Raw genomic sequence first — 23,637 nt, forward strand, 5'->3', positions numbered from 1 at the left:
ATACCATCTCCAAGAGGGCTAGAGGGGTCGCAATTGGGGTAGCCAAGGGTACTAGGTTTGTGCTTACAGATAGACTAGTAGACCCAGAAGGGAGATTCCTCTTTTTGAGAGGAAAACTTGAGGAGGAAGACTATACCCTTGTAAACGTCTATGCACCTAACATCTCCCCAATGAAATATATATTGGGAATTTTAGGGAAATTAAAAGACTTCAGCAGGGGAAAGATAATACTAGGAGGAGACCTAAACTTCTGTATGGATCCGAAAGTGGATAAATCACACCGGACATTAGAAACTCAGGACACACAATTAAGAAAGGCTAAAGCCAGCTTACACAGAAGCCAGTTAGTGGATACATGGAGGATTTTTAACCCTAGTCAACGAGACTATACTTTTTATTCCCAGGTGCATGACAGCTATTCTCGGATCGACCACATCTTCGTTGACCATAGAATGTTGGAGGAGGTGGTCGAGACGAGAATAGAGCCCATGACGATCTCCGACCACGCGCCCATTAGTATATCTATAAAAATCTCGGGTAATCAAAGGCCCTACCAAAGCTGGAGATTAAATGAGGAACTACTGATTGTGGAGAAAAGCGTAACAAGGGTCAAAAAAGAATTAGAAGAATATTTTAAGATCAATGAAACTGAGGAAATCTCGGCGGCTACCCTTTGGGATGCCCACAAGGCAGTAATAAGAGGGGTCCTGATCTCTGAAGGAGCAAGGAGAAAAAAGGAAGCGATCAGTAAAAAAGTTAAATTAATAGATGAGATTTACAGCCTAGAACAAATACATAAAAAAGAAAGTAAGCAACGAGATGTATACCTGACCCTTGTTAACAAACGAAATCAACTTAAAGACCTCATGGATCAGGAAACACGAAAAAATTCAATTTAATAGCAAGGGAAAGATATAGGTGGGGAAATTAAACTAGCAAACATCTGGCTCGGTTGGTGAAAAAAAAAAAATCAAGGAATTATATCGACAAAATCAAAAATGAAAAAGGAGAGGTTGCCCATACAACAAAAGAAATCGCCGAAACATTTAGATTATACTATGAAAAATTATACTCAGTAGAACAAAAGATTTGGCAGATAGGAGAGAAAGAAAATAAGATCACAACTTTTTTAAAAGAAGCAAGACTCCCAAAAATTAGTCAAATTGATGCAGAGGGGATGGACAGGCCAATCACGGAGAATGAAATCAAGTTAGCACTAACAAACTCAGCCTCAGGTAAAAGCCCAGGCCCAGATGGCTTTACAGTAATGTACTACAAAAAATGTAAAGAGATACTACTACCAAGGCTATGTAAGTACTTCAACGGCCTCGGTAAGGGGTACAAATTAAGTAAGGAGGCCGTAGAAGCAATTATCACTGTCATCCCGAAAGAAGGCAAAGATCTGAAAGGATGCTCGGGCTACCGGCCAATATCCTTGCTAAACACGGATATAAAACTGTTCGCAAGGATATTGGCCGGGAGAGTTAAGCAGGAAATGAATAAATTGGTGCATCCAGACCAGACGGGGTTCATCCAGGGGCGAGAGGGGAGAGACAATGGTGTCAGAACACTGTTGATTGTCCGGAAAATGAGGACAATGGGGTCCCCAGGTCTACTCCTGTCAATAGACGCAGAAAAAGCGTTCGACAGGGTAGACTGGGGACTCATGCTCTCTACTCTAAAGGAAATGGGGTTTGGCCAGGGGATGATGAACTGGGTGGCTGCCCTTTATCAATCCCCTACGGCCAAAATCAAAATTAACGGCAGTTTCTCGCAAACATTCCAAATGAAAAACGGAACGCGGCAGGGGTGTCCATTGTCTCCACTGCTGTTTGTGTTGTCAATGGAACCCTTGTTAGCCAAGATTCGCAATAGCCAAAAAATAAAAGGGATCAAAATAGGAGAGGAGGAACATAAACTTGCAGCTTTTGCAGACGACGTCCTCTTCTATTTAACCGAACCCAAAACATCAATTCCAAACCTATTAAGCCTCTGCTATGAATATGGAGAAATCTCAAATTTCAAATTAAATATCACCAAAACGAAGATCATGAGTATAAATGTTAGTAAGATAGAAGAAAAATTTCTGAAAAAAAAACATGGTTTTGACTGGGTTAGTGAACTTAAATACCTTGGGATATTGTTAGCCAAATCAATTAAAAAAACCTATGCGATAAATTTCATCCCACTGCTGAACGAAATTAAGAAAGAGACAAAAAGGGTGGAAAATAGAGCAATATCATGGATAGGACGAATCAACTATTGCAAAATGGTCATCATGCCAAAGGTCCTATATAAATTCCAGATGATCCCTATAGCCCTCCCGAGAACTCTACTTTCAGCCCTTAACAAATTAATTATGAACTTTATATGGAAGAACAAGAGACATAGGATTTCTTCTCAAACATTAATGCAACCAAAAAAAAAGGGAGGACTCGCCGTTCCGGATGTTAAGAGATACTACGATGCGGTTATATTGACAAGGGTGGTGGAGTGGGCCAGAGTCAATAAAGAAAAAAGGTGGGTAAGTTTAGAAAATGAATTATCACAGGCAAGATTAGATAAGATAATTTGGAACCCCCCCAAATTTAGGACACTGGACATAAACCTACACGAGATAACAAAAAAGGCACTGAAAACATGGGATATAGTATATAAAAAAATCGAGAAAGAATATAACTCACCTCTCATAGCACTGAAAAACAACGATTTTTTTGCACCGGGTAAGACACAAGTGGGGGGGCATTGGATTAAAAAAGACACTGCACAATTAAGAGACATAATGAGTGAGGGCCACATTAGAACACTGCAGGAGTTAAAACTTAATAAAAATTTAATGGAAATCAATGAGTGGAGGTATCAACAGCTAAACCATTTTATCCAAGGTCTCCCTCACCCGTTGAGGTCAGGAGACCAGTTGTCAGACTTGGAAAAAATCTGTACCACGGAAAGATCCAAAGGTATTGTTTCAAAATTATATAGGATCCTACTGAAGACGGGGGAGCCGGGTATACCCCCATTCATTGAAAAATGGGAAAGGGAATTGGGCACACAGCGGGATAGGACCACAATAGAGAGAATGTTGGCTCTGACTCACTCCTCCGCAGTGGACAGCCGCACGGCGGAAATGTGCTTTAAATGCATTGCCGGTTGGTATATGACACCGGATAAATTAAAACATTTTAAAGAGGGGCAGACAGGGGACTGCTGGAGGGGTTGTAGTACACTAGGAAATATGGCACACCTTTGGTGGGGATGCCCGAAGATAAAAGAGTACTGGGAAAAAATACTGGGATGCGTGGAGGAGATCACAAAGAAAAAGATAAAGATGGACCCATGGGCTGTTTTATTTCATGGGGGAGAATAAGGCACAAAAAGGTACAGGGAATCACTGATACCGCACCTCCTGAACGCCGCCAAGTCATTAATCCCTAGAAAGTGGCAAGACCCAGACCCCCCTCTGATTTGGGAGTGGATCGACGCGGTCGAAGAAACATATAAAATGGAAGAACTAAAGGAGGGTTTAGAGGGCAATAATATCTTATTAAGCACAAAATGGGAAAACTGGAGGATTTTCAAGAAAACTTTGAGTTACGCAGAAAAGCTAAGGGAAGAATTTTAAACGCTCCCCTAGAAGAATATTAGAAAGATCTATAGGTCTGAAGAAAATGTCTAAGGTGAGACAGGGGGGGGGAGGGGTAGAGGTAAGGGGGGGTAAAAATTTGAAATGGTTAATTTTTCTTTTTTCTTTGGTATTTTTATTTGCTTTTTGCAAACGGAGGTACATACGGGTTTATATGGGTTGATATGTATATGTGCATGTTACAATAACATATGTATAAAAAAAAAAAGAAAAAAAAAAAAAAAAAAAAAAGGGGGGGAAAAGAAAAAATGAAAATCAGTACAAAAAGGAAATAAAATAAATAAATAAATAATAACCCATATAAAGAAATGCGACACTAATGATGCAAAACCAAAATAGAGATGCAATGGGCTGGTACGTAGAATATGAGCATATATCTGCACTCTACGAGGTAGAGTCTGAAGTGAAAAGAAAAAAAAAAAAAAGGACTCTGTGCAGGCCAGTCAAGTTCCTCCACCCCAAACTTGCTCATTCACACTATATTTGAAGCAAAATAAATGTCAGTGCCCTTCAGTGCAGCCTCACCATTGCCCATCTGCAGCCCCGCCATTGCCCATCAATGCAGCCTGATTAGTGTCCATCTGCAGCCTTACCATCGCCCATCAATGCAGCCTGATCAGTGCCCATCTGCAACCTCACCATTGCCCATCAATGCAGCCTCACCATTGCCCATCTGCAGCCTCACCGTTGCCCTTCAATACAGCCTGATCAGTGCCCATCTGCAGCCTCATAATTGCAGCCTGATCAGTGCCCATCTGCAGCCTTGCCTTTGCCCATCAATGCAGCCTCATCGGTGCCGGATTACACAGAGCTGGGATCTCCTGTGTACTCTGCGCTGGCAGTTAGTCCTGCCTCCTCACCCCGGCTCCTATGATAAACAGAACACCGGTCCAATGCTGGGACATGTGATGTCTACGATAGTAGGCGGGACTGTGTGTCACTGTGAGCACTGAGTACATAGGAGATCCCGGCTCTGTGTAAACCGGCGGTGCTCTCCCCCTCCGAGGTGTATCGGTGTATACCATGCACACCTGATTTGACCTCTTTTAATGAACAGATCTTAGTGTGATCCCTTTTCATTTTTGATAAAGCAAGGGATGGTCATATGCCGTCAGATTTTTTTTATTTTTTTTCGCCATCTGTGTACCATTGTGGAGATTTCCCTTTTACTTTCTGTCCCATAGCCACGCAGAAAGTGAACGGAAATACTTCCAAATTAGGGAAATTCCTTGGGAACCCCCAGGGCAAAGTTGCCTTTTTTAGTTATATTTTGCGTTCATTGGATGTGATCCCAGGGACACAATCATACTAATAGATTGTAGATCATAAAGAAGTATATAAAAAAATCGGCCAAAGTAGGCCAAACACATTATCTGTTCTGCCACAGCACAGAAAAAGTAGGAAATGGATAAATCTATTAAGAAAGGAGAATTTTTTTTTTTTTTTTGGTACATCTGTGATGGTGGAACTCGGGGTGACAAAAATTAAAACCGGGTACAACACTTATGTTGAGAAAGTAGATGTAGAAAACCATTTAAACAATTACTTCTGTTAATTGTTCTCAGAAATAAATGACCCTAACAAAAAACAAGTTGGTGGATCATATAGGTCAGGGATCCTCAAACTGCGGCCCTCCAGCTGTTGCGGAACTACAAATCCCATGAGGCATTGCAAAACTCTGACATTCACAGACATGACTAGGCATGATGGGAATTGTAGTTCCCCCAGATGCCGGCCCCCCACCCTAGGTGAATGAGTATGGGGTACATCGTATGCCTACCCATTCACCTGATGGAAAAAAAAATGTAAAAAAAAAAACATGACACAGGGTTATTAAAGTAATTTATTAGTCAGCTCCGGGGCCCCCCTCTCTTCTTTAGCTTTTTTACGAGGGGGGGCTGCTTCTTCGATGTCTTCTGGGGGGGATGTGCAGGTCTTCACCGCCGTCTGGTTCTCTTCCGCCGGGGGGGGCGCTTTCTTCTTTAGCTCTTTTACAGCAGCCCCCTCCCGGTCTTCTCATTCGACGTCTTCGGCGGGGGATGCCTGGGCTTCTGTCGCCTTCTGCCTTCTTCTTCTCCGATGTTGACACGTCACTTCCTCCCGATTTACAGTGCCTTGCGAAAGTATTCGGCTGCCTTGAACTTTGCGACCTTTTGCCACATTTCAGGCTTCAAACATAAAGATATAAAACTGTATTTTTTTTTTTTTTTTGAAAAATCAACAACAAGTGGGACACAATCATGAAGTGGAATGAAATTTATTGGATATTTCAAACTTTTTTAACAAATCAAAAACTGAAACATTGGGCGTGCAAAATTATTCAGCCCCCTTAAGTTAGTACTTTGTTACGCCACCTTTTGCTGCGATTACAGCTGTAAGTCGCTTGGGGTATGTCTCTATCAGTTTTTCACATCGAGAGACTGAAATTTTTGCCCATTCCTCCTTGCAAAACCGCTCAAGCTCAGTGAGGTTGGATGGAGAGCGTTTGTAAACAGCAGTTTTCAGTTCTTTCCACAGATCCTCGATTGGATTCAGGTCTGGACTTTGACTTGGCCATTCTAACACCTGGATATGTTTTTTTGTGAACCATTCTATTGTAGATTTTGCTTTATGTTTTGGATCATTGTCTTGTTGGAAGACAAATCTCCGTCCCAGTCTCAGGTCTTTTGCAGACTCCATCAGGTTTTCTTCCAGAATGGTCCTGTATTTGGCTCCATCCATCTTCCCATCAATTTGAACCATCTTCCCTGTCCCTGCTGAAGAAAAGCAGGCCCAAACCATGATGCTGCCACCACCATGTTTGACAGTGGGGTTGGTGTGTTCAGGGTGATGAGCTGTGTTTTCTTTTAAGCCAAACATAAAGTTTTGCATTGTTGCCAAAAAGTTCGATTTTGGTTTCATCTGACCAGAGCACCTTCTTCCACATGTTTTGTGTGTCTCCCAGGTGGCTTGTGGCAAACTTTAAACGACACTTTGTATGGATATCTTTAAGAAATGGCTTTCTTCTTGCCACTCTTCCATAAAGGCCAGATTTGTGCAGTATACGACTGATTGTTGTCCTATGGACAGAGTCTCCCACCTCAGCTGTAGATCTCTGCAGTTCATCCAGAGTGATCATGGGCCTCTTGGCTGCATCTCTGATCAGTCTTCTCCTTGTATAAGCTGAAAGTTTAGAGGGAGGGCCAGGTCTTCGTAGATTTGCAGTGGTCTGATACTCCTTCCATTTTAATATTATCGCTTGCACTGTGCTCCTTGGGATGTTTAAAGCTTGGGAAATCTTTTTGTATCCAAATCCGGCTTTAAACTTCTCCACAACAGTATCTCAGGCCTGCCTGGTGTGTTCCTTGTTCTTCATGATGCTCTGTGCTTTAAACGGACCTCTGAGACTATCACAGTGCAGGTGCATTTATACGGAGACTTGATTACACACAGGTAGATTTTATTTATCATCATTAGTCATTTAGGTCAACATTGGATCATTCAGAGATCCTCACTGAACTTCTGGAGAGAGTTTGCTGCACGGAAAGTAAAGGGGCTGAATAATTTTGCACGCCCAATTTTTCAGTTTTTTATTTGTTAAAAAGGTTTTAAATATCCAATAAATTTCGTTCCACTTCATGATTGTGTCCCACTTGTTGTTGATTCTTCAAAAAAAAATTACAGTTTTATATCTTTATGTTTGAAGCCTGAAATGTGGCAAAAGGTCGCAAAGTTCAAGGGGGCCGAATACTTTCGCAAGGCACTGTATATAGGCCTCTTATGACGTCACAGTCCCAGCATGCTCCGGGCGCCTGGAGCATGCTGGGACTGTGACGTCATAAGAGGCCTATATAAATCGGTGCCAGCCGCCGCACACGGCATTGCAGCGGGAGGAAGCGACGTGTCAACATCGGAGAAGAAGAAGGCAGAAGGCGACAGAAGCCCAGGCACCCCTCGCCGAGGATGTTGAATGAGAAGACCGGGAGGGGGCCGCTGTAAAAGAGCTAAAGAAGAAAGCAGCCCCCCCGGCGGAAGAGAACCAGATGGCGGTGAAGACCTGCACTTCCCCCGCCCTCGCCGAAGACGTCGAATGAGAAGACCGGGAGGGGGCCGCTGTAAAAGAGCTAAAGAAGAAAACGCCCCCCCCCCCGGCGGAAGAGAACCAGGCGGCGGTGAAGTACCCCATACTCATTCACCTAGGGTGGGGGGCCGGCATCTGGGGGCCCCCTTATTAAAGGGGGCTCCCGGATTCTGATAAGCTTCCCTCCCGCAGACCCCGACAACCAACGGCCAGGGTTGTCGGGAAGAGGCCCTGTCCTCATCAACATGGGGACAGGTGCTTTGGGGTGGGGGGGCCACAGGGTGCCCCCCTGCCCCAAAGCATCGACCCCCCCATGTTGAAGGCATGCGGCCTGGCACGGTTAAGGAGGGGGGGCGCTCGCCCATCCCCACCCCTTTCCTGACCGGCCGGGCTGCTGCTCGGATACGGGTCTGGTATGGATTTTGGGGGGACCCCCCACACCGGTTCTTCGGCGCAGGGGGTGTCTCCTTAAAATCCATAGCAGACCCAAGGGCCTGGTATGCTCCTGTAGGGGGGACCCATGCCAGTTTTTAGTTGAAATTTGGTGTGGAGTTCCCCCTCAAGATTCATACTAGACACAGTGTTTGGTATTGGCAGGGATCCAAGTCGGATCCCCGTTCAATATCGTGCCGCGGCTAAACGCAACCGCAGCTAAAAGCACTGTACAAATGCAGCTGATCGCTGTGCCTGGAGTCTTGAATTCCAGCAAAACATAAACATGCTTTTAGCTGCGGTTCGTCTGAAAGGGGCCTTAGGGTTCATTTTCAGGATTTTGAAAGAAGTGGTAGCAGAGGAACTGGCTTGGTTAAAGCTTAATAAAGCAATGGGTTCTAATGATACTCATCGTATTTATAGGAGAGAACAAGTCCAAAGATGAGCACGAAAAATAGTGGAAGGCCTATGTAATGCAGTAATACAATACAGTATTTACAACATGAAACAAAACACTGGGACGTGACCTCAAACTATCCAGGAGAAAAGTTCAAAACTAACCATAGGAAGTATTTTACAGGTAAAGCAATTGATGCTTGGAATAGGCTTCAGCAGAGGTAGTGAGTCGGTTCAAAGGTCTATCTGCATAATTGCATTCCTCTACCTTCTTTGATATACCCACTTTTTTTTTTTTAAGAAAAAAAGTGTAAAGACGCATAGGCAGGCAGAGCTTTCAAATAGTCTAGGGAGCTTTGTTATGTAAACCTTGGCTGCAGCTCACCAAGACCTGCATACCTCCTCTATAGCCTCACTATTGGTCATTGCGGCAACTCATCAGATAGCTGAAATGACCAATAGTTACATACTGGATGAAGGAAGGGACAGAGCTTGACTACACAAAGCTTATGCCGCGTACACACGATCATTTTTTGCCTTGTAAAAAACAACGTTTTTCAGCCTCTAGAAAAAACTAAGTTTTTTTCCAACTTCATCATTAAAACGACGTTGCCCACACACGATTGTAAAAAAAAAAAAAAAATGCTCTATCAAAGCGCGGTGACGTACAACACGTACGACGGCACTATAAAGGGGGAAGTTCCATGCGGATGGCGCTACCCTTTGGGCTGCTTCCGTGTTCGTAAAAGATGATTTGCGTTTTTTTGTCTGTTACAGCGTGATGAATGTGCTTACTCCATTCCGAATGCTGGTTCTACCAGAACGAGCGCTCCCGTCTCATAACTTGCTTCTGAGCATGCGCCGGTTTTTCACGTCGTTTTAACTCACACACGATAATTTTTTACAACCCGAAAAACGTCATTTAAAACGTCGTTAAAAAATGCAGCATGTTAGAATTTTTTTTTTTTTTGTCGTTTTTCAGAACCCGAAAAATGATGTGAAGCCCACACACGATCATTTTTAAATGACATTTTTTAAAAATGTCTTTTTTAAAAGCCAAAAAATGATCCTGTGTACACGGCATTAGAGTTGCATATTTCAGTACCCTGAGTTTTGGGACGCCTACTTTTGCTATGACAGCTATTTTAATGATAAATAGGCTGTATGTGGTTATTTGTCCTTTGCATTTGTGAGAATTTAATCATAGTAATTGCTGATATTGGGTGATATATATTATTTTACAAGTAGGTATTTCTTCTATTTTAGCTGAGGCTCCTTCATTTAACAGTGAATGGGACAGAGAGCTCTCCAGATTCAAACCGTTTGAGCACAAACTATCCATAGATGCTCCTAAACCCAAGCACCACAGTGCTCACTATTCTACTAAGATTGGGCTCCCAGATATGCCCAGAAGGTAAGTCTCCTACTTCATCAAGGTAAATGGGCAGTAATGGTAGTAAGATTATTTGTAGTAGTAGTTATGGGACTTTTGATGTTGAAAAGTAAAAGACATGTTTTTCTTTGTGTGCTAACCTGTTGTCTGAACCTGTAAACTCTGCTGTGTCTTCTTGCTGAGCCTCCTGGGATACTCTCACCACCAGATAATCTTACCTTGTTTCTCGTGAACCTTGACCCCCTTTCTCCTCTCATGAACTTCATATTTAAGCCATGTCTTTGCACTTCCTGTTTGCCAGATTGTGCTCTTCTTAGCCAATATCTTTCTCTGGTCATTTCTGCTGCCGGCCATATCTCTGCTACCACTTGCTACCGAACTTCTGGCTCATTCCTTGACTGCACTTTCTTCTGATCCCCTCTACCTACTACTTGGTAGTGACCCTTGGCTTGTTCCTTATCTGCTTCATCCTCAACCTGTCTCCCACTTGTTCTCTCCCTGCTGGAGCAATCCTGAGGGCTTCTGCATGGCATTGGCATGGAGCAAAACCTCTCCACCATCTGGAGCTTTGGTGAAGACCGGCTGGTGCTTAGACTGCACGCCTCGGGTGAGCCTGCGTCATCTGCTAGCAGATTTTGTTTGTATACTCGTCAAGATGACTACTTGTGAATCTCTCAATTGCTACAGCCACTGGCCTCCGAGCCTGATTCTAGACCGTGTTGTCTCTTTATAACTGTTAAACGGACTCTAATAATTCTTTCCTAATCTAACACTTAAAGGGGTTGTAAAGGTTCATGTTTTTCCACCTTATTGCATCCTATCGGGGCCACTCTGTGCAAAGCATCAACCTCACAGCGAGCTGCACAGTGGAGGGAAGTATAACATGTTTTTTATTTTGAAAAATGTTTTTAAACCATTACAACCCCTTTTAACCTACCTCTCTTAAAGCGGTTGTATACCCAGAAAAAAACCCCTGAAAGGCAAAGGCATAATGAGCTAGTATAACTAGCATACTAGCTTATTATCAATTACTTACCTTAGATCGAAGAACCCACACGACCCTCGTTCCTCTCCTCCGTCGCCGCCATGATACCCGGAGTGACTTCCAAGTATCGTGCTCCGGCGCTGTGTCTGGCCGGAGCGGCGATGATGTCATTCCCGCACATGCGCACGGAACGATCACCGTACATGCGCACATTTCCGGCACTTTCCGGCAGGCTCCCATTCAAGAGACATCGTGTCCGATTTTCTGCAAATATCTCCTTAACCATGTAGGTTAAGGAGATATTGCAAGCACCTACAGGTAAGCCTTAATGTAGGTCAGAGAGGGTATACAACCGCTTTAATGCCTAACTTTTCCAACAACAATAAACCTTTAAACTTAGACCTTGATTCTCAACCTGACTTGACTCTTGAATCCAATTTTTTAGATTTTAGTTCCCCCTCCCCCAACATTTAACCACCAAAATCCTAAGGCCCTGTTTACACCTTCACATTTTAACACTTTTGTTATAAAGCAAAACAATGCATGCGTCATGTCATGCAAAATAAGTAATTTTATACAGTTGGGCTGTTCAGCTCTCATTTTGGCATATTTCCATCTGGAAATTGAGGCATGTCATTTTTTTCTTACATTTTCATGCATTGCAAGCCCCTTAGTAGTCTATGGCAACACTATAAAATGCATAAATAGTGCATTTTGATGCATTTAGCATACATTGCCAGCTCCAAATAACCGGATTTATGAAAAGAGTGCAAAAGCAATGTGAGAAGTTACTGAACTGTTGGTATAAAGATATGAAACTGCCCCTAATATCCTGTACCACCACTGCTCCAAAGAAAAAAATGTGAAATAAAAGCTGCCACTTAAAAAATAATAATAATGATAAACTGAATTTCAACCTATAAATCAAACTGTGAAAATAGGACAAAAATGTAGCGCCCATGAGATCAGTACCCAAGTACCAATCACTAAATAACTGTAAACAAATCACTAGTGATAAAACTAATATATAAATAGTCCCACGTGAAATGTGGCTAATTAATGTATAAATAGTCTATAAAGTGAAGTGATATTCAAGCAAAATTCAGTCTTCTTAAAATCTTCCACCACACCGCCGTGCTTGTGACACCACCCCTCTGGAATCGCACTCACCAGCTAAAATTGCCTCCCACTCTTGTGTTCGGCTCAAGAGCTTGTGAATTAGAACCCCAAAGGGTTAAATGACCATCCACTGTGTGTTTCAACTCGGGACAAAACGACCATCCAATATACAACTGTGTTTTAACTCAGGGTTTATCCACATATGTAAATAAGAAAAAGTGCTCCAATAGTTTAAAATAATAACGACCAATTTATTAAAATACACACACACCTCAATCATTGCACTCACACGACGAACTTTAAAAACCAGCCTTGAAAAATCACAGCAAACGTGTATATGATGGCTCTGCAGTGCTTTGCGGTCACAGCGGACCCGAGATATGCGCTCAATCAAGGTCTCTCACCCGCTCCTGGATCCCAGACTGTGCTGATCGTATCCCGTGCTTGGCTGGGGTGTCTCACGTCAGTGTAGATTCCTGTCATGAAGCCACACCCCCGACGTTTCGTCACTTGGACTTATTCATGGGATGTGAGAAGTTACCGAATAAGTGGCATAAAAACAGAAATTCTTCTCTACACAAGACAACCAAGAGGTAGATCCAAATTCTCAGATGTAACTGCAGGAAGTGAGTCTTCAAAAAGGTGAAATGGGGTTGGGACTTTGTGTGAGGCATGTGGTATACACTACCACAGGCCTCCATCCCTGTAAAGGTGTAAAAAGGGTGGAGGGTTGGGACTTTAAATTAGCTGCGCTTTTAGCAGTATGCGATTAAGTATATATATAGAAAATATAAAAAATGTTTCCATAATGACCAGGCTCAAAAATACCAACCCAAGAAGCACTAAACCAAATTAATCTGTCTAACTCTATGTAATTAAAACAGAGGTTTAGTTGCAGTTATTTGCAAATACCTGGGAAGCTGCAGGCCAAGCGTCAAGGCACTCTGTGTAGCTGCAGTCCTAACTATGATTTTTAAAGCCTCCTAAGGAGGAGCACAGGTGTGCTAATCAATAGACAGGGGGCAGATGGTAACCTAGACCTGCCCCTATCGTTGGTCTGGCAAATGAGAGCACTGGAAAGACAAAAAACATGGGTGAAACCAATACATGCCTACCAAACCAAAATACCACCAAACTAGGTGCGGACCACATCAAACTGGGTCAGCTAGTCAAAAAATGACAATGCATGAATTAACTATTGGTGGTAGATCTGTGGAGGCACTCTGTTTCACTCCTGGAAAACGCATCTCCATCCCTGTATAATGTTAAAAAAGTAAAAATGGGGTTGGGACTTTGTGTGAGGCATGTGGTATACACTACCACAGGCCTCCATCCCTGTAAAGGTGTAAAAAGGGTGGAGGGTTGGGACTTGAGTGAGTCTTCTTTGGCCAGAACTAAAAATGCACAGCACATGAAAAGGCTAACTTGGCTTATCCAAATCCCTAAAGCTGACTTAAAGTGGAGGTTCACCCAAAATATCAATTTTTAACAGTAGATTGGGCCTAATTACGGGAAGCAGAATCAGGTGTTTTGATTAAAATCAATGCAGTACTTACCTTTTTTGAGATAGATGTTCTCCCGCCGCTTCCGGGTATGGGCTGCGGGACTGGGCGTTCCTATTTGATTGACAGCCTTCCGACCGTCGCATACAGCGCGTCACCAGTTTCCGAAAGTAGCCGAACGTCGGTGCGCAGACGCCGTATAGTGCCGCACCGACGTTCGGCAACTCGTGATGCGCTGTATGCGACTGTCGGAAGGCTGTTAATCAAATAGGAACGCCCAGTCCCGAAGACCATACCCGGAAGCGGCGGGAGAACATCTATCTCAAAAAAGGTAAGTACTGCATTGATTTTAATCAAAACACCCGATTCTGCTTCGCGTAATTAGGCCCAATCTACTGTTAAAACATTTTTTTCGGGTGAACTCCCGCTTTAAAGGGTCACTAAAGGCAGACATTTTTTTTTTTTTTTAAATAAGAAACATGTTATACTTGCCTCCCACTGTGCAGCTTGTTTTGCACAGAGTGTCCCCTAACCCTGTCTTCTGGGGTCTCTCGGCGGCTGTCTCGGCTCCTCCTCGCAAAAGCTTTCTACCTTCATGCGAGCGAGCTCGCATGGTGGAATGCTTTTGCGAGCGCGCTCCCATGATACAGCGGTGGGCATAGCCGCCGACTGTATCACTCGGCCCCACCCCCGGCGTGCCGTGTCATCCGCTGTGATTGACAGCAGCGCCAGCCAATGGCTGCGATGCTATCAATCCGTCCAGCCTAGCCAATCAACGGCCAGGCTAGGAACCGAAGACCATCACATGGACGTGCGCGGGACTTTCGAGGGGTCAGGTAAGTAAAACGGGGGTTCGGGGGGGGCGGTACCATTGGATATTTTTTCACCTTAATGCATAGGATGCATTAAGTTGAAAAAACATTTACCTTTACAACCCCTTTAACCTCTTGAGTGGAATACTCAATATTACCGGTGTTCTGTCAGAATAACGAACCTGTCAGATTTGGTAACGGAAGAGTAATTTTAGGAATAAAGTGAGCGTATATAAAGAAATCTAGTATATTGACAACTGTGATGCTGTTTGGATGTTCAGATTTGAAAGCCTAAAGGTTTAGCGCTGAGCAGTGCCGGTTGTACCAACATGGCCTCCGCCACCTTCCTACTGCTGGCGTTCAGCTTCTTTCAAAATGTAACATCAAAACCTCATCACAGATGTCAATATACTAGATTTATTTATATACGCTCACTTTATTGCTAAAATTACTCTGAAATTCAAGACGTAGCTGGGTGTAGTAAGATGTCCGCTGCCGCCTTCTGACTGCATGTGTTTTGTCAGATTAGAAAACCTGGTAACAGTGGAATGCATGCACAGCTGATGGAATGTCGCCTTTGTGACCCAATCTGACGGGTTTGATATACTGACGGAACGCTGGAAGCATGAATACTGAACTTGGTCATAGAGCCTAAATGCTGAAACCTGATGATTTGCAAGTAATAGACTTTAAGTGGTTTCCAACTTAAGAACAAACCTACAGAACCGATCTTGATCGTAACTATTGTTACCGTACTGGGACCCAAAAAGTGAATTATGGGAAAAATAGAATATCAGCAAAGTGATACAAAAAAAAATAAGCCAAATAAAATCTTTAAGTTGCGCTTTTAATTCTTCTCATTTGTAAACCCGTGAAGTGAAAAGCTGACATATCTTTAGTAAAAACTTAAATCGTTTGTTTACCTTATGAGACATTTTCTACAATCCATTCCCCCCCAACAAATATAAAACCAAAGTGTTTACAAACAGGGCTGGCGCTCCTGCTAGGCGGCTGCTTAGGGTGCACTTTTGCCTAGGGAGGGTGCAGCTTCCCGAGACTGTGGCTCTATGCCTGTGTGTGAGCAGATTTGGATGATGATGTTCACCTGCAGGCAGCAGCCGTGCCTCTGCCGGCATACTGCTGAGTCCAGACAATCAATGTCTGCAAGTGTGCAGGCCTCATGGTCGGACATCTGTGCTGACTCTGAGCGAATTGGAGCGTGACCTGGATTGGTTGATGTTCACCGACAATCCGGATTAGGATTGGGGGGCCTGGCTGCCAGCCGTGTGCTAGGCGCTTCCAGCCAATGAGGTGTGAGGTGCGCCTTAACGTGACGACATTTCCTCCTGGCACTCAACAGAGTAAAGGTAAGAGAGAACTCAGAGAAGAGATGGGTATGGTGACCAGCAGTGTGATCCCCAATTATATCAGCAGTGCCAGTATTATGTACATGCAAAACTGCAGTGTTGTGTGATCCCCATTCCACAATATTATATTTCTTTCTCGTACATCACGGGACACAGAGAAGCATAGTAATTACTATGTGGGTTATAGAGTCTACCTTCAGGTGATGGACACTGGCACCCCCCTAAGGCAGGAAGTTCCCTCCCCTATATAACCCCTCCCATACCGGGAGTACCTCAGTTTTTTCGTCAGTGTCTAAGGTGTTGGTCACGAGTGAACATGTGCTCTGAGGAGCTCCACTGGAGAGATCCATGCTGGATTTAAAAAGCCTCCATAAAATCCGGGTCCATCCAAAGTGCTTCTTAGCCAAACTGGATGGTACCCGGGCCCCGGTTGAGAAGAACGGGGTTTGGCCTATAATGCTCCTCTTTTGAGGGCTGGATCCTGGGTATTCAGTGCTTTGGTCAATTTCCGAATACCAAAAGCTTACTGACAGGGTGCGATATGGGTCCAGGGGTGTGGTGTTCCTGTCCATGGACCCCGGTCCCTGAAGGTCTGCAGACTTTGCTCTCCGTGATGGGCGAAGATTGGGCTCTGTGTGTGCAGAGTCCTGCGGCGTTGGATCAGGTAAGTGAAGGTGCTTTCAGAACTTGGTTCTGAAAGTTTCCTTCTTTTTGAGCCATTATGCTTTGCCTAAGCTGTCTGTCTGTGCCTCTCCTATCACTTGTCCTGGTAATGCTGTGGGGAGGAGGGGTGTTTATGCTCAGTCGTTTAGCCCCTCCTGTGCAGGTAATAGCAGAGAAAAGTTGTCCAAAAGTTTTGGCTACAAATTGTCTTACCTGGTCCTCACATGGTAGCTGCGGTAGCTCCAAACCTTGTGTATGGGCGCGTCAGCGTCATGCACGCATAGTGCGTGTCATAGGCGCATGTGCAAGTGTGGTTAATTTATGCACCTGCGTCTAGCGCGTGCGCGGTGTGCATGGGGCTTCAGGTCCGCGTGTGGCAACATGTGTGTGCAGCCTCGTAATGTGCACGCATGTACGCAAGAGGTCTTTCTCAGCTGTTCTTTATGAAGCTAGAGATTGCAGGACAGAGCAGGTCAGGTGACTTGCACCTAGTCCATAAAAGCTCAGTCCACCTCACCCATCCTGGCAGACGGTGGACACAGAGTATTTGTGCACAAGTTTTCAGTATTATACTACTGGATGGTGGACAGTGACATTTTCTTAAGGCGCATAGTGGGCTCTGCATCTTGCTGACCATCAAATAGCAGCGTCAGTGCTCGTCTATAGGTCCGCAAGTGGATGCAACTTTTGTGAGTACCTCGGCTTTATTATGGCTAAAGGCTCAGGGACTAGAAGTACGAAAAAATCGAAGGGATCGCCATCAGGCTCGGAGGATCTCGGGCATGCTCCTGTGGATTTACCCTCAGGGGATCAGGCAGAGGGTCGGCCAGAGGTCTCGGACTCTTGAGGGGAACCATTTTCGGCGTCTCAGTCCAAAAGACTGTTGGTGCAGTCCCTCACTGAGATGGTCCGGTCGGCCTTCAAGTTGCCCCTTTTAGAGCCAGCATTGAGTTCAGTCTCTTCCTTTAGGCTCTTTAAAAGCTCCTCAAGCTAACAATTCCTTCCCAGTTCATCCCCTACTGGAAGGTCTTATCTACAAGGATTGGGAACATCCGGATAAATCTTTTCTTCCTCCTAAAAAGTTTTCGGTTTTATACCCCATGGAGGAGAAGTTCACTAAGAAGTGGGGTGTCCCCATGGTGGACGCAGCTATAAACAAGAATATGACCTGTCTGGTCTGGTGGACAACGTTCAAATGTTCAAAGACCCGACAGACAAGAGATTAGAGACGCTGTTGAAAACCTTGTTCGCTACAGCTAGAGGGGTAGCCCAACCTGGGGTAGCGGCTATTGGTATTTGCCAAGCCTTAAAAGTCCAGTCAAAAGTGGTCTTGAAGGATATCCCGGCTCAACAGGCTCGGGAATTGGCTGACTTTCCCAAGGCATTATGCTTTGCGGTAGATGCTATCAAGGACCCCATACAACAGTCCTCCCGTCTCACACTCTAGTTCATATGCGCAGATTACTCTGGTTGAATAACTGGTCGGCTGAAACCCCTTGTAAGAAACTACTGGCAGGGTTTCCTTTCCATGGGGAGCGTTTATTTGGGGAAGATCTGGATAGATATATTCAGAAAATTTCCAGTGGCAAAAGCACCAGTGAAGAAAAGGTTTAGGGGTACCCCCTCCTTTAAAAAGTCTTCCTCTCCTATTCCTAGCACTTCCACTGCCAGGCAGTTCCGACAGCCTCCCGGACGGTTTAATGCGGGTGGAAAACCACAGGGCCAGCCTCAGGCCTCCAAAAAACCTTGGAATCGTAAGCCGGCATCTAAGTCGGCATTATGAAGGTTCACGACCACTTAGCCAGGTGGGGGGGAAGACTTCAGCTGTTTGCGGAAGCTTGGCAAGGGAGGATCCAAGACAATTGGGTCCTCTACGGTCTCCGAGGGCTACAGGCTGGAGTTGAGCGAATTTCCTCCACCCCGCTTCTTGGCCTCAAGCGTCCCGAAAGACCCGGGAAAAAGAAAATCTCTAACATTGGCCTTGAATCATCTATTATCCCAAGGGGTGATCAGGGAACTGCCGCTGGAAGAACAAGGTTTGGGATTTTATTCAAATCTTTTCACCGTCCCCAAACCAAACGGAGATGTAAGACCCATTCTGGATCTCAAGGCCTTAAACCAGTTCCTAAAGGTCCGATCTTTTTCCCGGATGGAATCGATCCGGTCGGTGGTTGCCTCCTTACAAGGAGGGGAACTTTTGGCGTCCATCAATATAAAGGACGCATACTTACACATTACTATCTTCCTCAACCATCAGAAGCTGTTACGCTTTACATTAAATCAACGCCACTTTCAGTTCGTGGCCTTACCTTTCGGTCTGGCCACCGCACCTCGTGTATTCACGAAGGTACTGGCCCCCCTGTTTGCCGAAATAAGATCTCAAGGCATATCTATAGTAGCCAATCTGGACGATCTGTTGTTGGTAGATCGTTCAGTTGCCGATCTAAACTCAGTGATACACAGAACCGTGAGATACCTGGAATCCATGGGTTGGGTTCTCAACCTGGACAAGTCAGCCTTGGTGCCTGTGAAAAGACTTGAGTATTTAGGTCTACTCATGGACACAGATCAAAGAAAGATCTTTCTGCCCCAGATAAAGATCGATTCTTTAAGGGAGCTAGTTCAGTTGGTCAAGTCAAAGCGTCAGCCCTCCATTCGCCTTTGTATGCGGCTGTTGGGGAAAATGGTAGCCTCTTTCGAGGCTGTCCCAATTGCTCAGTTCCACTCAATGGGACTTCAACACGCCATTCTATCCGCTTGGAACAAGAAAATCCAAGCCTTTGACCTCCCTATGTCCCTCTCCCGAACAGTCCGGCAGAGCCTTTTGTTGCTGGCTAGTTCCCCAGAATTTACAAAGAGGGACGTCTTTTGTTCCCATATGTTTGGCGAGTTGTGACCACAGATGCCAGTCTTCTGGGCTGGGGTGCAGTTCTGGAGGGGCTGTCTCTCCAGGGAAAGTGGTCCGGGCAGCTCGTCTAGCCCTATCAGCTTGGACGGATAGGTTGCAGGGTCACCCAGTCAGGATTCAGTCCAACAATGCCACAGCTGTGGCATACATAAATCACCAGGGGGGCACAAGGAGTCGTGCAGCCCAAAGAAGTGGATTGAATCCTGATCTGGGCGGAAAAGTATGTCCCGTGCATATCTGCAGTTTTTATTCCGGGGATAGACAATTGGTAGGCAGACTTTCTAAATCGCCAACCGTTGCTCCCAGGGGAGTGGACTCTTCACCCCGACATCTTCCAAGGCATTTGTCAGAGGTAGGGAATACCAGATGGGGATCTCTTTGCATCAAGGTTCAATGCAAAGGTGGGCAACTTTCTGTCCCAGACGAGGGATCCACTCGCTTGCGGAACGGATGCGCTGGTGTTTCCATGGGATAAATTTTCCCTAATTTATGCGTTTCCTCCGCTGCAATTATTACCCCGCCTCCTTCGCAGGATAAAGTCGGAAGAGAAACCAGTGTTTCTGATCGCTCCAGCTTGGCCCAGAAGGGCCTGGTACGCAGAAATTGTAAGGATGTCGGTGGGACATCCATGGACCCTTCCGCTTCGTCCAGACCTGCTTTCTCAGGGTCCAATATTCCACCCTTCCTTACGGCCTCTAAATGTAACGGTTTGGCTGTTGGATGCCATATCTTAAAGAGGAGGGGTCTCTCTAATTCAGTAGTATCTACTTTAATTAATGCCAGAAAGCCAGCGTCCAGGCTTATTTATTACAGAGTTTGGAAGTCTTATGTGGCCTGGTGCGAAGCCAAAGGGTGGCATCACCGGAGGTATCTCATTGGCATAATTCTATATTTTCTGCAGATGGAGGCAGACATGAAGTTGGCCTTAAAGGGTCACTAAAGGAAAAAAAATGTTTTGCTGAAATGACTGTTTACAGGGTATAGAGGCATAAAAGTTAACTGATTCCTTTTAAAAATGATTAAAAATAGATTAAATTCAATCATATAATGTACCTGCAGTTTCACTTCCGTTTTTAAACTGGTTTCATGTTTCTGTGAAGTAAAGAGACCCACAGAACAAAAACAAACAAATCCAGGGCAGTGTTTTTGTTTTTAAAATGAATCTGATTGGTTCTGAGGAGTTTTAGACACACCGCTTGGACCACAGTGAAAAGCTGCCATGAGATTTTTCATAAGGAGCCAGACAAGCAGGAAGTGTGGAGATCAGAGCAGAATTACAGCAACTTCAAAGCAAAAACGAACAATGAGGACAGGAAACCAGGACTGCAGTAAGGTAAAGGAAGCTATTTAGCTAAAAAAAAAAAAATTCCTTTAGTGATCCTTTAAGCACCATTAAAGGCCAGATCTCGGCCTTATCAATATTTTTTCAAAGGCCACTGGCTACACATTCTCTGGTTAAGACCTTTTTACAAGGGGTGATCAGTCTTAATCCTCCAATCAAGACCCCCTTGCGTCCATGGGATCTGAATCTGGTCCTTTCTGCCTTGCAGAAGCAACCCTTTGAGCCTCTGGCCCACATTCCATTGGTCCTCCTGACCTAGGTGCTAGGTCAGTAAAATCAAACACTACATTTATGTTTAGTTTAGCCAGACACTCCTTAGTGTGTCCACATCACAACGTCAGTGTGTGTTTTGAAAAGCCAAATACAAGTGCAAAACTGTGTCTATTAGGCCCTGTTTACACCTGAGCGACTTTCTGAAGCTCCAAGATGCTCAACAAACAAAATAATTTTGAAGGCCACCGTTGTGGCCCTCTCATCTCCAATGGGAAAGTGACTTGGGGAAAGGGCTGGATCCGGAGGACTGGCAGATCATGACCCTAAAAACTATAAAAATGTACTTATTTTGGAGAACGCGTACAAAATCTTGTATAGATGTTTTTTTACACCAGCTAGGCTTGCTTCATCCCTGCTTAATCCTTGCTTTGCTTCTGGGGATGTTCGCAGGTAGGCAGAATGGCATCTTGCCCAAAGGTGTGCAGACTTTGGGTCAGTGTCTATGCACTTCTTCACACTTTACTTCGCATCAACCTCAAGAGATCTGTACAAAGCCCTTCTCTATAAACCAATTACTGAATTGCTTTGTCCACAGCGACAATTGGCGCTGCATCTTTTCACTGTGACCAAATTAACTATTGTGAAGGCCTGGAAAACCCCCGTAATCGGTTTCGAAGCTGTGAAAAACCATATGAATGATATTCTGGTTAATGAGAAACTGATAGCCGTTTATCAGCACCCTTGAAAAATTCCTTTGGGTTTGGCAACCTTGGGTTTTACATTCAACAATACCCTTCTGTGAATTTAGTAATCCTCTATTGCGAACGCTATTGGACTCTTCTTTCCTCTCCCTGCTCTTCTCTTCTGTTTCTACTTTTCGGCTCCCTCTGCCCTTCTTTTTGTGATTATTTTATGTTTATCGGGCCGCAAGGCGTTGCATTGTATGTCATTTCTTCACCTGTTTATAAAGAAAGCCCTCTGCTTACTATTAGTAGGGTCCTGCCTACAGTGAGGTAATGTATTTGATCCCCTGCTGATTTTGTACATTTGCCCACTGACAAAGAAATGATCAGTCTATAATTTTAATGGTAGGTTTCATTTAACAGTGAGAGACAGAACAACAAAAATATCCAGAAAACCGCATTTCAAAAAAGTTATGAATTGATTTGCATTTTAGTGAGTATTTGATAAGTATTTGACTCCATGACTTAGTACTTGGTGGCAAAACCCTTTTTGGCAATCGCAGAGGTCAGACATTTTTTAGTTGGCCACCAGGTTTGCACACATCTTGGGAGGGATTTTGTCCCACTCTTTTCATCTATATAAGATTTTTCCAAGTCATTAAGGTTTCAAGGCTGACGTTTTTAAACTTGAACCTTCAGCTCCTTCCACATATTTTCTATGCGATTTAAGGTCTGGAGACTGGCCAGGCCACTCCAGGACCTTTTTAATGTGCTTCTTTGTTGCCTTGGCCATGTGTTTTGGGTCATTGTCATGCTCAAATACCCATCCACGACCCATTTCCAACGCCCTGGTTGAGGGGGATGAGGTTTTCACCCAAGATTTGACAGTAGATGTCCTCATCCTTTCCTGCAGAAAAACACCCCAAAGCATAATGTTTCCACCTCCATGTTTGATAGTGTTTGATAGTGGGAATGGTGTTCTTGGGGTCATAGGCAACATTCCTCCTCCTCCAAGCACAGTGAGTTGAGTTTAACAGTGAGAGATAGAACAACAAAAATATCTAGAAAACCGCATTTCCAAAAAGTTATAAATTGATTTGCATTTACACTGGTGCACTGCGTTTTGGCCACAGCATGGGTGTATACAGTTTCCATGTGTTTTTATTCATGGTACCTTTGCATATTTTTGCCTCATTTTCTAAAAGTGCACACGGAAACTGCACCTGCACTGCAGCCAAAAAGCAGCATACCAGTATGAACCCCGCCTAAAGCTGGGTACACCAACAATTCAGCAGCAGTGTCTAGATTTTACTCTATGCTCCCAGGTTTGTTCAAAAGGAGCCACTCATTAGACTGGCTTTTGTCAAATGGTCCTGCTGGAAAGCCAGCATTCTATCAGCACTTGCAGCTAAAGGCTGCAGTGCTATTCAATCTGACGAAAGGGGGATGCTTGTGTAGATGTGAGGATCTGTCAGGTCTTGTTTTTTTTTTTTTTTTAAACCTGTGTATGCCCAGCTTAACTTTCACTGAAAAAATTTAGCACTGCAACTGCACCAGTAAATCACTGGTCCAATTATTCCTAATTATCATTGCTTTATTAATTTTACATGAAATAAACCTGCCTTTTTTTTCTTTTTTCAAATGTAGGGAACGGTGCATTTCGAAAATGGTCATCTAGAAGGCAAAGTCAAATCTCTGGCAAAGAACTGAATCGGAATAATAGGAAATGTTGGTCTTCTAAGACACTTAAAGGGACTTGTGTCATCCAAGTTGTAAAAGGGTCTTATAAATAAATAAGATCTGCACATATGAGCGGTTCTGCCTTTTTTTCTGTAAAGTCTACCATTACTAATGAGGTCTGTAGGTCAGTTGTAGCACTTCTCTTTCTAGTTAGTAAGCTTTGCATACCAGTCATCATGCACTTTAGCAAACCAAAAGATGCATTTCTGTTATTACCAGCCATGCAATTGTAAGCATTTTATAAGAAAAAAATAAGCCGATACAGCATTATTTTTTTAATAAAGGGTTTCTAAATTTCTACAAATTTAGTAAAAACACAGTAATGGGATAAAAGCAAAATATAACAAAATGTTAATATGTTACAATAGAAATATGCACT

General features: G+C 44.1%; 1 protein-coding gene across 2 annotated transcripts in view; it reads left to right on the forward strand.

Moving 5' to 3' along the window:
• MLF1 (myeloid leukemia factor 1) overlaps positions 1 to 23,330 on the forward strand; it is a 138,697-nt gene extending 115,367 nt beyond the window's left edge. For both annotated transcript variants that reach the window (XM_040349255.1, XM_040349256.1), the window contains 2 exons: positions 9,798 to 9,945; positions 23,166 to 23,330. In XM_040349255.1, the coding sequence (XP_040205189.1) occupies positions 9,798 to 9,945; positions 23,166 to 23,196 (179 nt within the window). In that variant the 3' untranslated portion in view covers positions 23,197 to 23,330. The remainder of the gene's footprint in view (positions 1 to 9,797; positions 9,946 to 23,165) is intronic.
• Positions 23,331 to 23,637: the final 307 nt, after the last annotated feature.

The sequence above is a fragment of the Rana temporaria genome, chromosome 4 (genome assembly GCF_905171775.1).
Source record: "Rana temporaria chromosome 4, aRanTem1.1, whole genome shotgun sequence".
Lineage (NCBI taxonomy): Eukaryota > Metazoa > Chordata > Amphibia > Anura > Ranidae > Rana > Rana temporaria.